General features: G+C 48.3%; 1 protein-coding gene across 18 annotated transcripts in view; it reads left to right on the forward strand.

Annotated features, from left to right (window-relative positions):
- Positions 1–14,758, forward strand: part of PDE4DIP (phosphodiesterase 4D interacting protein) — a 166,874-nt gene that overhangs the window by 139,662 nt on the left and 12,454 nt on the right. For 16 of the 18 annotated variants that reach the window (XR_015726397.1, XM_087866222.1, XM_087866217.1 and 13 more), the window contains 9 exons: positions 651–886; positions 1,910–1,961; positions 3,016–3,239; positions 3,891–4,043; positions 5,984–6,169; positions 9,431–9,682; positions 10,651–10,782; positions 11,483–11,602; positions 13,226–13,415. Coding sequence is in view for 17 of the 18 variants with exons in the window: in XM_087866222.1 (XP_087722348.1) it covers positions 651–886; positions 1,910–1,961; positions 3,016–3,239; positions 3,891–4,043; positions 5,984–6,169; positions 9,431–9,682; positions 10,651–10,782; positions 11,483–11,602; positions 13,226–13,415 (1,545 nt within the window). In the remaining variant the exon portion in view is untranslated. The remainder of the gene's footprint in view (positions 1–650; positions 887–1,909; positions 1,962–3,015; positions 3,240–3,890; positions 4,044–5,983; positions 6,170–9,430; positions 9,683–10,650; positions 10,783–11,482; positions 11,603–13,225; positions 13,416–14,758) is intronic. The other 2 variants (XM_087866212.1, XM_087866216.1) reach the window with 2 other exon arrangements.

A 14,758-nucleotide genomic window follows, 5' to 3' on the forward strand; every position in this document is an offset into this window, starting at 1 on the left:
TCATGTGGAACAGGAACTTGCGTAACGGCCATCTTGGCAAAATACAGTCTGCCGTAATATAGACGGTCTTCCAGATAGAAGGCACGAAAGATCCTATCTAGACTTAGGATTAAGTGATTCCTTCCCCTCCCCCCATGTTGGTTTGTTTGTTTATTTTACATATGCTCTCCACCCAATGTGGGGTTTGAACTCACGAACCTGATATCAGGAGTCGTGTGCTCTTCTGACTGAGCCAGCCTGGTGTGCCAGGATTGAGTGATTCTAATCGCTGAATTTATTTTTATTTATTGTGTTTGTTGAGTATCTACTCAATAAATACATTTAGTGTTTCTTGAGTATCAACGGTGAATCTACACTCTACTAGTCCTGTGAGGAATGTAAAATTTGGCATTGTATTTACGTCCACAGGACTTAGGATTCTTCTGGACATATGACTAATACATATAAAACAGCGTAAGAACGATGGCACACTAAATTGATGTCGTGTATCAGAGCAGGATTTACTCTTAAATACCTTCTTTGGTTTCTGTGCCAGAATTTGGCGTGGGGGACCTCCTTAGAGATGTTCTCACGGAAATCTCTATTGAAGGCCCATAATTTAACATTCACTCATTTTCCTTCTTATTTTTTCCTCTTGTCTCCTGTATTAGGAAATATGACTCCCTGATTCAGGATCAGGCCCGAGAGCTGTCGAACCTACGCCAAAAGATGCGAGAAGGCAGAGGTATCTGTTATCTTCTCACCCAGCATGCCAAAGATACAGTAAAATCTTTTGAGGACCTTCTTAGGAGCAATGACATTGACTACTACCTGGGGCAGAGCTTCCGGGAGCAGCTCGCCCAGGGAAGCCAGCTGACAGAGAGGCTTACCAGCAAACTCAGCACCAGTAAGTTGATCATACAGCTTTGGCACACACTCAGTCACTCCCACAGCTCCAGGCCCAGGTGGCCACCACACCTCCACCACGGCCTTTTCACCCAGGTCCTGCTTCCACTTCATTTCCTGGGGCCATCGCAGGATCAGGACTGGCTGGTGGCGAGCACTGAGGAGGAACACAGGGTTGGGGAGGTCATGATTGCAATGGCAGAAACTGGAGCACTCGTGGCAAGTGGCCTTTAGGGAAGGAGGCTGTGTCCATCCAGTGCTAAGGGGGAGAAAGGGAGAAGAGATCGGAGGACCTCGTCATAGTGAAAAGAGTCTGACCTGAGAATTGCAAGACTCAAGCTGTGCCCTGGATGCCGCCATTAACTTGCTTTGGGCAATGACTTAGCCTTTCAGTGTCTGTCTCTTTGTTTATTTCATGGTGTTGTATATGAATATAACCCCAATATAGTGAAAGCACCCTGTCCTTAGGACGTGATTTGGACACTGAATGTCATAGTGCAAGGGCTAGGAATGTTGGTTATCATTGGAGCTCTTTACTTAGAAAACATTTCCTGAGAGTAACCCAGGGAGTACAGCAGGATCCGTGTTGGGGGCCAGACATCCTACATGGTGGCAGGTGCAGAGGTGGGACAGGGCGGTTTGTCATCTCCTTGGAGCAAGAGTGGGTTCCACATGAATGCTGTGATGGGACACACAGCATACATCTGCGAGTCAGTCTGTGGCAGGCTTGGAAGCTGGAATGGTCCAGAGAGAAGCTGGGCAAGTGCCTTTTAAACTTCTTTGCATTGATTTAGGGCAGAGGAAGTCATGATGCTGTTCACCAGGTCAGGGGAGGTCTGCCTGGTGAGCTCAAGAGAGCCTAAAGGTCTCCCCTCCGAGGATACAGTCTGCAGCCTTCCCAAGTAATTCTCCTACATGTCCTGGACATACACAGAGGAGTCACCGTTCTGTACTCGTGCATTTATAATGTGGGAAGTGGGACCTGTTTAATTTCTTACCATTTCTTTCTGAATTTGGCTTACAGAGGATCATAAAAGTGAGAAAGATCAAGGTGGACTTGAACCGCTGGCCCTCAGGTAATTTGAAATAGGATCAGGAACAAGGCCCAAGGGGTCCAGGGTGACTGCAACTTCGCAGATCAGGGAGGGGAAATGCTGATTATAATGAATTCATTTATTCATGGAAAACCTTAGCCTAATTCTTTACGCTCTTTTGCCATAATTCTGTTGATTTCTATTTGCATATTTATTCTCCAGGCTTGGTAAACTAGAGTTGGTCTGACCCAACAGTAAACTAACCAGGGTCCAGGGGCCCTTGGCACCCCCAGAGTTCTCCTCTGCTTTCCTCCTTTGTGCTACTAAGTTAGCTTACCCTGAGTTGAGTTGGCAGCTAGTTTAATAATCGTTCAATTTCCTTGGGGGGATAAAAAGAATCAAAGAACCACAGTACAGTTCCTAGGGGGGAAAGGCCTGGACGTTGCAGATGTCTGGGAGGCTACAGTATCTCAGGAACCAGTTTTCCATGAATCACTGCATAGAATCTTATCATGTGTAGTAAAATACGGGCTCAAAATCTGTTGTAGCCACCAGTTCAAGCCCCTTTGTGTCAGAAGTGTGCTTTAGACCACTTTTTAGACCATTCTCAGAATACCTGTCATGAAGAGCAAAGTGTTTTGGTTCTGTTTTCATTTCTGATCCATCACAGACACATACGTGGGCTGTACCCTCAATCAGCCAGATGATTCCACGCATCCTGCTCTTGGTTGTCAGTGGCAATGCCACGATGCTGTATGTTTCTCACTGCTCACCTTCAGTTACTGTACTTACCTTCTTGGAGACTGATAACCAACAGCTCTGCTGGGGCCACACTTGGAGCAGCTGTGCTTTAGAGGGCTGGCTGGGGCTCCGCTAGTCCCCAGCATCTCACGGGGCCAGTGCCCTGGGTGGCTATTGCACCTCCTCCTCCCTCTGCACCCCACCTACCCTCCGCCCCTAATCAGTGATAGGTTACTTTGATCGTTCTTTGCCAGAATGGTTCCCTTGACTCCTGCGGCTTTTCCCGTGTGCCTTAGTCAGGACTAGTTGGTCCGGTGACCTTGGCTTCACCTGTTGTCCCTCTTCACCCTACTAGGCTCAGCAGGGAGCTGCAGGAGAAGGAGAAAGTGATTGAGGTCCTGCAGGCCAAGCTGGATGCCCGGTCCCTCACGCCCTCCAGTAGCCATGCCTTGTCGGACTCCCAGCGCTCTCCCAGCAGCTCCTCCTTCCTGTCTGATGAGCTGGAAGCCTGCTCTGACATGGATGTAGCCAGCGAGTACACGCACTATGAAGAGAAGAAGGCTCTGCCTGGCCACTCAGGTAGCCTCTGCTTTCTGGGTGGTACCACTTTTCTCCAGGCGGAGAGGAGACTTCTGTAGCCAGGCCTTATAGCTCCACCTCGGTGTGTATCAGGCTGAACGTGGCTCTGGGACCAAGCACCAAGCACACGCCCCAGTGGCTCAGGATCTTTGCTGTGCTCCTGACTCCACAGGGTGTCACTGGGTCTCCACTGGATGTGCATGCTGGTAGACCCAAGGGGAACTGCAATAGGAAGAAGGAGAAGATTCTGGAAGGCTTTTCTTCCCCATTGCTTCATAAGCATAGACTGCTGACTTCCTTCTTAAAATGGGACATCTTCTCCCTCCTGCAGTGGCCTTGCTCACTCCATTTCCTGAGCCAGTATCCCCTGAGTATCTGTCAGTGGCCACAGATGGTGTCGGTTCCACCTGGTATTCTTGGAAACGCCATTTCCATGGGTTTCCATGTCTGGGCCCCACTCTCACCTCTAAGGTGGTTTGCTTCCCTCAAGAAGCTATCTGCAAACAAGGAAATGAACCCTGCTCACAGTGCTTGTGCTTGGTGCTTTCCCAGAAAGCAAGGCTCTGCCCTGGTACCACTGGTTAAATATAAGGCCAGATTCCAGTTCTTTGTCGACCACCAAACATTTTCTTTCATTCATGGGTTTTGTAGATTCCATCCATCATTCGAGTCATTCCGCTGTACTGTCTTCTAAGCCATCAGCAACCAGTGCACCTCAGGGGGTTAAGGCCGAACCCAGCAGCAAACCCATCAGCTTGCCAGCTCCCCAGAACCCCCCCCAGGAGGCCAGCCAGGCCCATCCAGGTATGCCACAGCCAACACGGCCAGAGCTTTGTCTCCTCTTCCTCAGCAGCCTGTTTGACTCTTTTTCTAGGACGAATGTTTCCACTGTCAGGGGCTTCTCTGCAGCAAATCCCAGATGAAATCAAGAGGCCATCCTAGTTCACCAAGTGTGTCTGCGTTTTCTTTGTTTTAAATATTGTAGACAAATCAGAGATCCACATAGACTTGGATCTGCATCCCAATTTTGACCAGTAGTTGGCAAATCATTTTAAAGTAAACGTTTTCATTCTTTCATTTCACTCTGGGGAGCAAAGAGGCAAAATGTTTCTCCCAGGATTACAGTAGCCAAAGAACAAAAAGAAAGTCCCTTCTGCTGCTCGCCTCTAAGAATTACCCATTTTATCTGCACGGTGGGTCTCTGCAGCAGCTCGGGATGTCTGTGTCCTCAGACAAGCTTCTGTTCACATCACATGATCACTCACGGATTTATGAACTGGCTGGCAGCCCTTGGTATGTACCTAGTGCATGTCCTGCAGCCAGTTGGAGGGATACATTTCATTTACCTGCCCCAACCTAATTGCCAGGGGGTCTGCTGTTAATTAGGGCCCCACACCAGTGATGGCAGGGCAAAGGCAAACCTTGTCCTCACCTCCTACCTCCTGCCATCACCAGCTGGCTGCCTTCAGTGTGGCTTGTGGTAAGGTGCGCCCAGAAATACAGTGCTTTCCTTCTGCTGCCCCCGTCTCTCCTGAGAACAAGTCAAGCAAAATCTTAAGAAGGGGTTGTGTCTGGCTCTTTCTGAGCCGGGGCTCAATGTTTCTGGGCCAGAGTAGACAGCAGCTGGCTCAGGAAGTCATGGGGAAAAGCTATTTGCCTAGCCCTGTAGACATCTGTGTAAATGCTTTGGGGTCAAACAGGGCAGAAGGCCAGGGATTTTAAAATCAGAACGCCTCCCTGAAGGATGCCTGGCCTGTGTTACTTGGCAATGTGGGTGTCCTTGCCATGCTGCTCTGATAACGTGTCAGCATTCTGGGGCGAGGGGTGTGATTAGAATGTATTCATTATCTTCCTTGGAAGGCATTCTCCGCAGGTCAGCCTTGGTTTCTGCTCCCTCCGAGGGCTACCTGCCATATAACTGTTTTTAGGAAAGACGAGACGGATTCAAACATCAGAACATTGCAGGGTCCCTAGAGACCTGCCTGTAGATGGGCTGCATCATGCTCATCTGTGAAGATTTATTTTAAATGCAAATTTCCAAGCCCTCCTCCCAAAGTTTATGACTTAGTAGATCAGGGCCTGAAGAATCTGCACGTATTAAGAATTTTTCCTGAGGGATTTGAATGCCCAGCAGGCATGCAAGCTATTGTGTCTGAGTCACTGCAGCAAGACCTTTATTTTTCATTTGGTGAATGAACCCATTGATTTGAGATTCTGAGGTTTGTTTCCATGATGCTCTTGAATTACATGCATGAGGAATGCACATTTCCCCACAGTGGTAGCCCGCTCCTGCCCTCCTCAGGGTGAGCCTTCATGCTCTCAGAGGAGTTCTAGTTGTCGGGAGTCTTGTCACAGGAGCAAGGACCGACTCATGCCCAGGGCACTTGAGAACACTGAGGCACAGCCGTCCTGACCCATCCGTACCTGGGATGGCTGGGAGTGGCTCCCATAGCTGCCTGGGTTACAGTTCTGCCACCTTGCCTTCTAGAGCCAGTGGTTTCCAAGATGAGCATAGAATATGTATGCCGGATATCCCTGGCAAGGGAGAAGGAGGAGCGGTCAACTAAGCCAGCCTCTTGGATAGCAATGCTTGCCTTTTGCCTTGTCCGCCAGCACCACACGGAATGATAGCCACCCCGCAGGGAGACATCTGCACAAGAAATAGTTTCATCTTCTCCATCTTTTCCCCGTTCCTTTCTCTCACTTTCTTTCTAATGACATGTCTCCTTTCTTCCCAACTCTAGGCCTTCATTTTCCCTCCATACCCACGCTGGTTAGACTTCCCCAGGCACCACTGCCCTCAGCTCCACCCAGCTTCCTGCCTTTCAGCTCCACTGGCCCTCCCCTCCTTGGCTGCGGTGAGACACCAGTGGTCTCCTTGGCAGAGGCTCAGCAGGAGCTGCAGATGCTGCAGAAACAGTTGGGAGAAAGTGAGCACTTCCTGCTGCATCTGTGTGCTTGGGCATGGCAGCCCCACCCTGCGTGGCTCTGCATGGCTTTGGCTTGGTGGCAGAGTTCTTAAAAACAACATAGGGTGTACACATTGCCAGCAGATGGATGACAGATGGCCCAGCTTGCTTTTTTTGGGAAATACATTTACTGTTGTCTTGCTGGTGTGTGCGTCTCATCGCTTCATCAGGCCCTAGAGCTGCTCCTCTCCTGCTGCTGACAGTGTGGGGTACCAACGAGTATGCTGATGCCTGACACGCCGGTGATGTGTTTGTAGGCAGGGCATGGGCCACAGCTTTTGTGTTGCCTATGTGAGACGAAGAGGCCATGAGAAAGACGGCCACTTTCCGGGGAATCCTTTCCAGGCCTGTTATATTCTCCTCCTGTGAAAAACGCTCTTAATCAAGGTCAGATCCTGACATCATCAGGTGGAGAGCCAAAAGGGTAGTAGTAGTAGCAGAAGAATTCAGAAGAGGTGACTAAGCCCCTCTTCCTATGGCACAAGGTTCATTTCCACCCCTGGACAGGTGACATGTGGGCGGCTAGAACCAGAAGCACAGACTGTGATACCTGATTGTAAATTCTGTCCTCTGACTCCCAGAGATCATTGATCTTATCAGTTACAGACTATGTGCAGTCAGTCAGCTTTTTGGAAAGGCTTTGATATATGTATGGGCTGGATGCCTCATCATAAAGATTTTGTGTGTGATCAATTATAGCTTAGAAAAAAATAAGGAAAACCCTCACATGAGGAATTTGCTCTCTAGTAATGCTAAAACAAAAACAAAAACAAAAACAGCACCTAGAAATCAGTTCGATGTTACCTTAAAACCACATTCTGTGACTTAAAAAAAAAATAACTCAGGCGAGCCAGAGATTGATGGTAAGGGTCACCAGGTGCTGTGTCGAGTAACCTAAGACCACAGCTGAGAGTTCATACACCTGAAGCCCCAGTTGTCATTTACCCCACCTTATTTCTTTTGTCAATGCTGAAAATGAATACACTGTCTAGTCTACTCTGTTCCACTTTGATTCCCAGAACCAATTAGGTAAAACCCTTTTTAGGAGAGTTTGCACATGTTCCTTTTTTTGCAGGCAGGGAAGTCTAGAAGACTGCCTCCTGCTTATTGCAGCTTCACGCAGGGGTAGCAGTCTAGGCTTACCCAGCAACACGAACCTGTTCTTCCCTGAGCCTCACACCACTTACGTGATAGGTAGAGTCAGAGTAGGGGACTAAGGCTTAGGGGAGTAGAGCTACTTGTTGAAGGTTACTAGTAAGTGGGAGAGACGGGCTTGAATCCAGGTCTTCTGCTCCCAGTCCTGTTTTTCCATGATAACTTTTCTGTCTAGGATGGTTTTGTTACCATCCTGCTCAGAGCTAAGCTCAACAGATTCTGGAAGCCCCTTGTAACAACCTTTTCTGTTTCTCTTTAGAGATCAGTAAAAGGTTCTGATGTCTCTGATCTAGAACTTGTTATTTTAGCAGTTCTGGAACCAACAGTTGATGGATAACAAACTTGTCCCATATCAAAAGGGCAAGAATGTTCTCTAGCTTACTTTTCTTTTCCTTTACCTTTCCATACTTGTCAGTTTGTCTTTGTCCCAAAGGAAAAATAGGACACATCTGTACATGATAAAGGTTCTGTTGATATGGGTTGAAGTCATACCTAGTCTGAGCCATTGACCAGAGTTTGGATGGTCCCAGCTTTGGTGAGCAAGATTATAGCCCTGTCTTGTCTGTCTGTCCTGAAGCACAGCTCTCTCTGAGGGTCTACAGCTTACCAGTGTTCCTTGTTTGCTTTGAACAAAGCTTCCATGTGGACAGTGGTGCATGGCGGCTTCTCGGGTCACCATGGGGCAAAAATCTCCTTGTGCTAGAATCTGTCCAGTGTCTTTGCATGGTTTAGGGCATGTGCTCTATGTTGTGTGACCAGGGCAAACTGGAACATGAGAATACTGATTGCTGTTACTGATAGACTTGGAACCTTCTACGACCTTGGTTAAAAAGTAAGCTGTCAACAACCCCTGATTTCCCCCCTTTGCCTTGTGTTGGGCTGGGGAGGAAGGGGGTGTGGAAGAGGTAGGAAATCACATCTTTACTGAATCCCAACTAAAATTTAGATGCTGAGGGGCGTGTGGGTAGCTCAGTTGGCTAAGCATCTGGCTCTTGTTCTCAGCTCAGGTCTTGATTTCAGGGTCATGGGTCCAAGCCCCACATTGGGTTCCACACTGGGCATGGAGTTTACTTAAAAAAAAAAAATTCAGATGCTGACATTTCTCATCACTCTCTTTAATTCCCAGTGATCCTAATGAACATCTAGTATTTTGCAAATTGTGGAGGGAGAGACCCAGGACAGTACTGCTCAAACTTTGCTGCCTATTAGAATCACCTGGGAGAACTTTAAACCATCCAGTGCCTAAGCTGTACCCCTAGTTAAGTCAAAATCTCTGGGAGGTCTGGGCTTCAGTGTATATTTGTTTACATTTTCCAAGGTGACTCTAATATGTAGCCAAATTTGAGAGCCAGTTACAAGTGGAGATAAAAATTGACAAGTGCCAGTTGCATTATCCCCTCAGAGGAGTTTGGCTTGGTTGGAAGGAATGATGACCTCTTCCTCTTTGCTTCGGGTGAGCTATCTGTTTACTCTGCTGTCCATGCTGATAATCCCTAAAAGAAAGCAGTCTTCTGAATGTAAATATCCTAAACTGCAGCCCTGCCCATCTCTCTCTGTCTCTCCCAGAGACTTCTTTTTACATAGAAGCAGAGATGATTTGGCTTAGGGGAAGGCCCATGATTTCCCAAGATCTATGAAAGCATAAGCCTATGTTAAATAAAAGGTCCTATATCCCTCCATGGATGCTAGCACTGAGCACATCTGTAAATAGGAATGTGCTATGTCCCCTGACTTTGGGACTGAGTTCTCCTTCTGGAAGTTTCCTGGACTCTATCAGGAGGAATTATAATAGAAGCCAGGAGTGGGGCCACTGGACTTTTCCTTTTCCTAGTGACTTTCAGATACTTTATCCATCCTCTGCCTCTTGGTGTCTCATGCCAGCAAATACATGGGGTGAAAGTTACGGCCTCTAGGGTATGGTCTTCATCTAACTGGTATTCTGCAACATACCGGGATCTCCGACATCACACATGTCCCCTTTAGTGTCCATTCTTAACAATCCCACACTTCCTTGCTGGTCCTTCCCTTCCAATCCTCTCTTCCTCACTCCGGTTTCTTTCTGCCCAGGTGTCAGCACCGTCCATCCTCCTTCCCCAGCTGCATTGCCAAGCAACCATTTAGAAGCCACCTCTTCCCACTATCTCAACCCCGCCCAGCCCCACTCTCCTCTGAGGGGCAGCACAGAACTGGGCAGAATCCTGGACCCTGGCTACCTGGGCAGCGGCAGCCAGTGGGATGTGATGAGGCCTCAGAAAGGGAGTGTATCAGGCGACCTGTCCTCAGGATCCTCTGTGTGTCAGCTTAACTCCAAACCCACAGGTAAAACATGAAGCCGAACGGGTCAGCCTATGAAGCGAAATCTCATTGAGAGTCTACCCCTCTCCTACCTGGGCAGGGGCATTTTTCATCTCTCTAGTCCCCGGCTCACGGAGTGGGGATAAAATGAAAGGGCCCTATCCGTGCTGGACCTTTCTAAGTGGCCCCCTTTGGCCACCCTGCACAGGGCCTCAGTGCTATTCAGGGGACTGGGAAAGTCTGGGGCACATCTTGTGCTCTCACACTCATGTCATTAGCCACACGGGAGAAGTTCATGTCCATGGACTTTTATCTCCTCTCTGAGGCTGGAGGAAGGGCTTGATGCCTCATTAAAGAATGTTCAGTCAAGAGTCAGTAAGAGGAACGGTATCAGGGCAGAGTGAGGTCTTCCCTAATGCACTCAGGAGAGAAAGTCACACTTAGGTCACCACACCTTTCCAGATACTTCAGTTATTTTTCTAAACCATGTGGAACTCCCTCGCACCAATTACACTGGTCACTGCACACTTATATTTAAACCTCCTCACACTTTGGAGTGCCTGGGTGGCTCGGTCGGTTAAGCATCTGCCTTCGGCTCAGGTCATGATCCCAGAGTCCTGGGATCGAGTCCCACATTGGGCTCCCAGCTCAGCGGGGAGCCTGCTTCTCCCTCTCTCTCTGCCTCTCTGCTCTGCTCATGCTCTCTCTCTCTCTCTCAAATAAATAAGTAATCTTTAAAACTCCCTCATGCTTACTGTGTGTAGGAGGAGGTTTTGCACCAGGCTGTCCTGGGGCAGAAAGCCAGTTTAGTCTTGGAGCAGAGTCCCCATGTTCCCGAGTGCCCATGTGAGAGAATGCAGTTAGTGGAAGGATGGGGATGTTTAGGGATCCTGCTGAGGAGCTGCTGGCTGAGCCCCACCCCCACCTGGGCCCCACTAGTGACCAGGTTCCCCACCTCCCACCTCTTCCATGTCCTGGCGGGATGGTTGCAGGGGCTGACCTGCTGGAAGAACATCTTGGTGAAATCCGGAACCTGCGTCAGCGGCTGGAGGAGTCCATCTGCATTAATGACCGCCTGCGGGAGCAGCTCGAACACCGGCTCAGCTGCACGGCCCGTGGGAATGGTAGGAGAGGCCAGAGCTGCCCACTTCTGTCACGACTGGGGAACTTCCGAAGGGAGGGCCCTTAGGCTAAGCTTCACGCTTTTCAAAGCACCGTGCTAGGATTTTCTCTACCCGCCCCCTCCAAACAGTCTGCCAAGGCAGGTGGGGCACGTCCTCTTATCCTCACTTTGTAGATAGAATGGAGCTAAGAGAGAACTTTCCTCTTGGCAGAACTAACAAGGTGTGTCCATAGTGTCTGACTTCTCATCCCATCCTTAATCTGCTCATATAAGTGCCTACTGACCTCCCTGTGCCTTGCCATGTGATTGGCAGGTGGTAGAGCCAGGTCAGCAGGCACCCTTCCCCAGCCACTCACTGAGGTGGCCTTTCTCCCGCTACTCTCCTCTCAGGCTGCTGTCCCTTGGAGGCCATTCCTTCCACACACCCTCATCCTGCCCACAGCACAGAAGCTGCTATTGCGGGGCCAGAGCCTCTGGAACAGCTGCAAGCTAGGGCACGTGGTGGGGCCCGCACAGAACCCACTGGTAGGAGGCACACAGAAACCAGGCATTTGGCCCACCAGGCCTGGGGTTCCAGGCCTCGAGTACCCAAGCACTGCTGCTGGGTTGGGACAGTATTTCTGGAGGCACAGAATGGGTAGCTTCTTGAAAGTGTCTCTTACCCAAATGTGTAACTTGTCTGCTTGCACTTTCTGGGACAGGATCCAGCTCTACTTTCTACGGTCCTGGCCTGGAACCCACATCCCAGCTCTACAACGAGAACAGAGTCCTTAAGGAAGAAAACCGGAGCCTTCAGGCTCAGCTGAGTCATGTTTCTAGAGGTGGGTGGTAAAAGCCACACACTGTGCTCATTCCCGGTCCCTTTCCCCCTGGGCACACCAATCATGACTTGAAGCCAAGAGAAGAAGGTGGAGACAACAGCTAACCAGATCCGCCAACCCAAAGTCCCATGGCTGTCCTCAGTCTAGAAGGGGCTGCTTCCTGAGAGGTCCTAACCATGGGCCCTCACACTCCGAGTCTCTAGGGACAGGAATAGCTCTGGGAAATCCACAACCTCTGTGCAACCCATAGATACTCAGATATTCAGTCATTAGTTATGGAACTGGATACTACTTGGGTGTCTGTTCTACCTGTCCAGACTTCACTGCAGCCTCATGTGTCTCTCCCGGTACTGAGCTGCCATCCCCATCTCCTCACTACCTCCCCTTACTCACCCACTCGGGCTCCTCTCTGCTCAGTAATCCTCAGGACTTTGTGTCTGGAGGCACCAGCCAAATGTCCTCCAGAGCTTTCCCAGCACTATTCGATGGGCATCCAAGGGGGAGAGGGCATCATTTCCTCTGTGACCTGGGGGGCAGCTGACCTTAGTGTCAATTGACTTGATCAAATCAATATATGATCAATAACAAATTACATTTATCTGCAAATATTTATTGAATAGCCATAAAAGACTAATAGTTTCCTAAAGGATTAAACCCAGAATGAAAGAATGCTTGTGAAACGGGAAGAGACATCAAGTGGTATTTCTAAATTTGCCTCTTCAGAGCAGGAAGATGTGAGGGGAAAGGTCACTGATGGGGAAGTAACGAGTCGTCACAGATAAGAAAGAAGGCACAACTGCTAAACCACCATTGCATGCCGGGACAGGCTAGCACAGACCTCACAGGGGAGAAGACACTAAGATGTGAGCAAGCACAGTCGACCAGGCCCAGGGACTTCCCGCCGGACCACTGACAGCACCTACAGCCTGATTCTCAGCGTGCCTGTCCTTAGTCTCTGAGAAATCATGTAGATCATTGAGATGCCACAAGCCCAGAAAAGAGCAGATGTCCCCATTTTCAAATTGACGAATATAATACATTCTAAAAACCGTAGACAAGAAATCTTGATGTTGCTCTTTGGCAAAATTCAAGAACGGATTATCACACAGAGGGTGTGTGAACTTAAAAACAGTGAGCATTAGAAACCACAGTGTTTTTGGCGCTTGGGTGGCTCAGTTGGTTAAGCATCTGTCTTTGGCTCAGGTCATGATCCCGAGGTCCTGGGATTGAGCCCCGTGTCAGGCTCCCTGCTCAGTGGGGAGGGGAGTCTGCTTCTCTCTGTCCCTCTGCCTCCTCCTTGCTGCTCCTGCTCTGTGTCTTTCTCTCTCAAATAAATAAATAAAATCTTAGAAAGAAAGAAACTGCAGCATTTTCTCCAAAAGCAGGGTAGACCTTGTAGACCTTATGAAATCAGAAGATCAAGAGCATTGCCCAGATGGAGGCTCCCCATTCCCCAGGGAGTGTGGATGTAGTGACCTGACACCCTCTGCCTCCCTAAGCAGCTGCAGCATTAGCTGCCCTCCTGTTGCCTTAGTTCTCTGTGTCAGGATGGGCGAGCCTGGGCTTCTCTTCCTGATGACTGTTGGCCCCACGGTAGAAATCCTCCTGTGTTCTGCTCACCAGAGCGCTCCCAGGAGACAGAATGCCTGAGGGAGGCTCTGCTGTCCTCTCGATCACGGCTTCAAGAGCTGGAGATGGAGCTGGACCACCAAAAGGGGGAAAGGCAGCAGCTTCTGGAAGACTTGAAGGAGAAGCAGCAGGAGATCTTGCATTTCCAGGAGGAACGCCTGTCCCTCCAGGAGAAAGATTCCAGGTAAGAGGGAGCCCAGTAAGAAGGAAGGTGGCCCTGTTTGCAGATTTAGAAGAAGGGATATTGGCAAGACAGGTATTGGCGCCTTTGGGGACTCTCAGTTTCCCCTCTGCTAGTCCTGATTTATGGATGACTTTGAGCAGAGGGAAGGACTTCTCTGGGAATGCCTTTTTCATGCCAGAGTTGGGAGAGTAACACCCTGTTTTAGAAGGCTTCAGCATATCAGGGGCACCTGGGTGGCTCCGTCAGTTTTGTGTCTAGCTCAGGTCATGATCTCAGGGTCCTGAGAACAAGCTTGGTGCTCAGCTTGGAGTCTGGTTGGGATTCTTTCCCTCTTCCTCTCCTTCCTCCTCTGCCCCTCCCACTGCTTGCAAGCATGTACTGTCTCTCTCAAATAAATGAATAAATAAATAAATCTTTTAAATCATAATAAATGTTAGTAATGTGAAAAAAAAAAGATTCTCTCTCCTTCTCCCTCTGCCCCTCCCCCCAACACTTTCTCTCTTAAAAATAAATAAAAAATATAGATAGAGGTTTGAAAATTTTTCTACTGTTTTGTGATTTTTGTGGCCCAAAGTAATGGCAACATGCCCATATATCAAAATCTCTTATGTGTGAACACTTAAAATACTTAGAAATAGAAAAATCTAAACTGTTAAAAAAATTTCCAAATAAAGAGTTTCAGGGCTTTTGAATTCATTTGTTAAAAGAATAAAGAATTCCCATTAGAAGAAAATTTGCTAGCCAAATTTCAACAAAATTTTGGCATATTTGGTAGATAAGTTAGAAAAAATTGGAATCATAATTCAGTTAATAGTCAATGATGAACTACTATTTAGAGCTTTGAATTTTTGTATTACACCTCTTTCTGCTATATTAGCCATAAAACCCAGATTCTAAGGAAATTGAGCTTAAAAACCAGACCATCAGATCACATTATCAGAAAGGGTTAAGCAATGATTACAATAAAATGTAGCTTTTTGCTTCCAAAAAAATGTGTATTATCTTGTGCTATTAATAGGCTTTTGTATTTAATGATAACAAATAACAATAAATAAAAAATTTTAACAAAGATTAAAAAATGTTTTCAGCATATCAGATCCTGGAGAAAAAAATGTTCTCATCCTTCCAGTTAGTTTAAGGATATTAGTCTCACCGTGGTGTAGGAAGCATCCACACCCTCTGTCATGAGCATCCCCAGCATAAACCCTAGAACTGTCTGTCACTGTGAGAAGAGCACCAAGGGGCAGTAAGAATACAGGGCTAGTGGGTCTGCTCTCAGCTAATGTAGCTAATGGCATGACTTCAAGCAAAGTTACTTCACCTCTCAGAGCCTCTGTTTCCAT

The sequence above is a fragment of the Ursus americanus genome, chromosome 12 (assembly GCF_024610735.1).
Source record: "Ursus americanus isolate L20-20 chromosome 12, mUrsAme1.1.p, whole genome shotgun sequence".
Taxonomy (NCBI): domain Eukaryota; kingdom Metazoa; phylum Chordata; class Mammalia; order Carnivora; family Ursidae; genus Ursus; species Ursus americanus.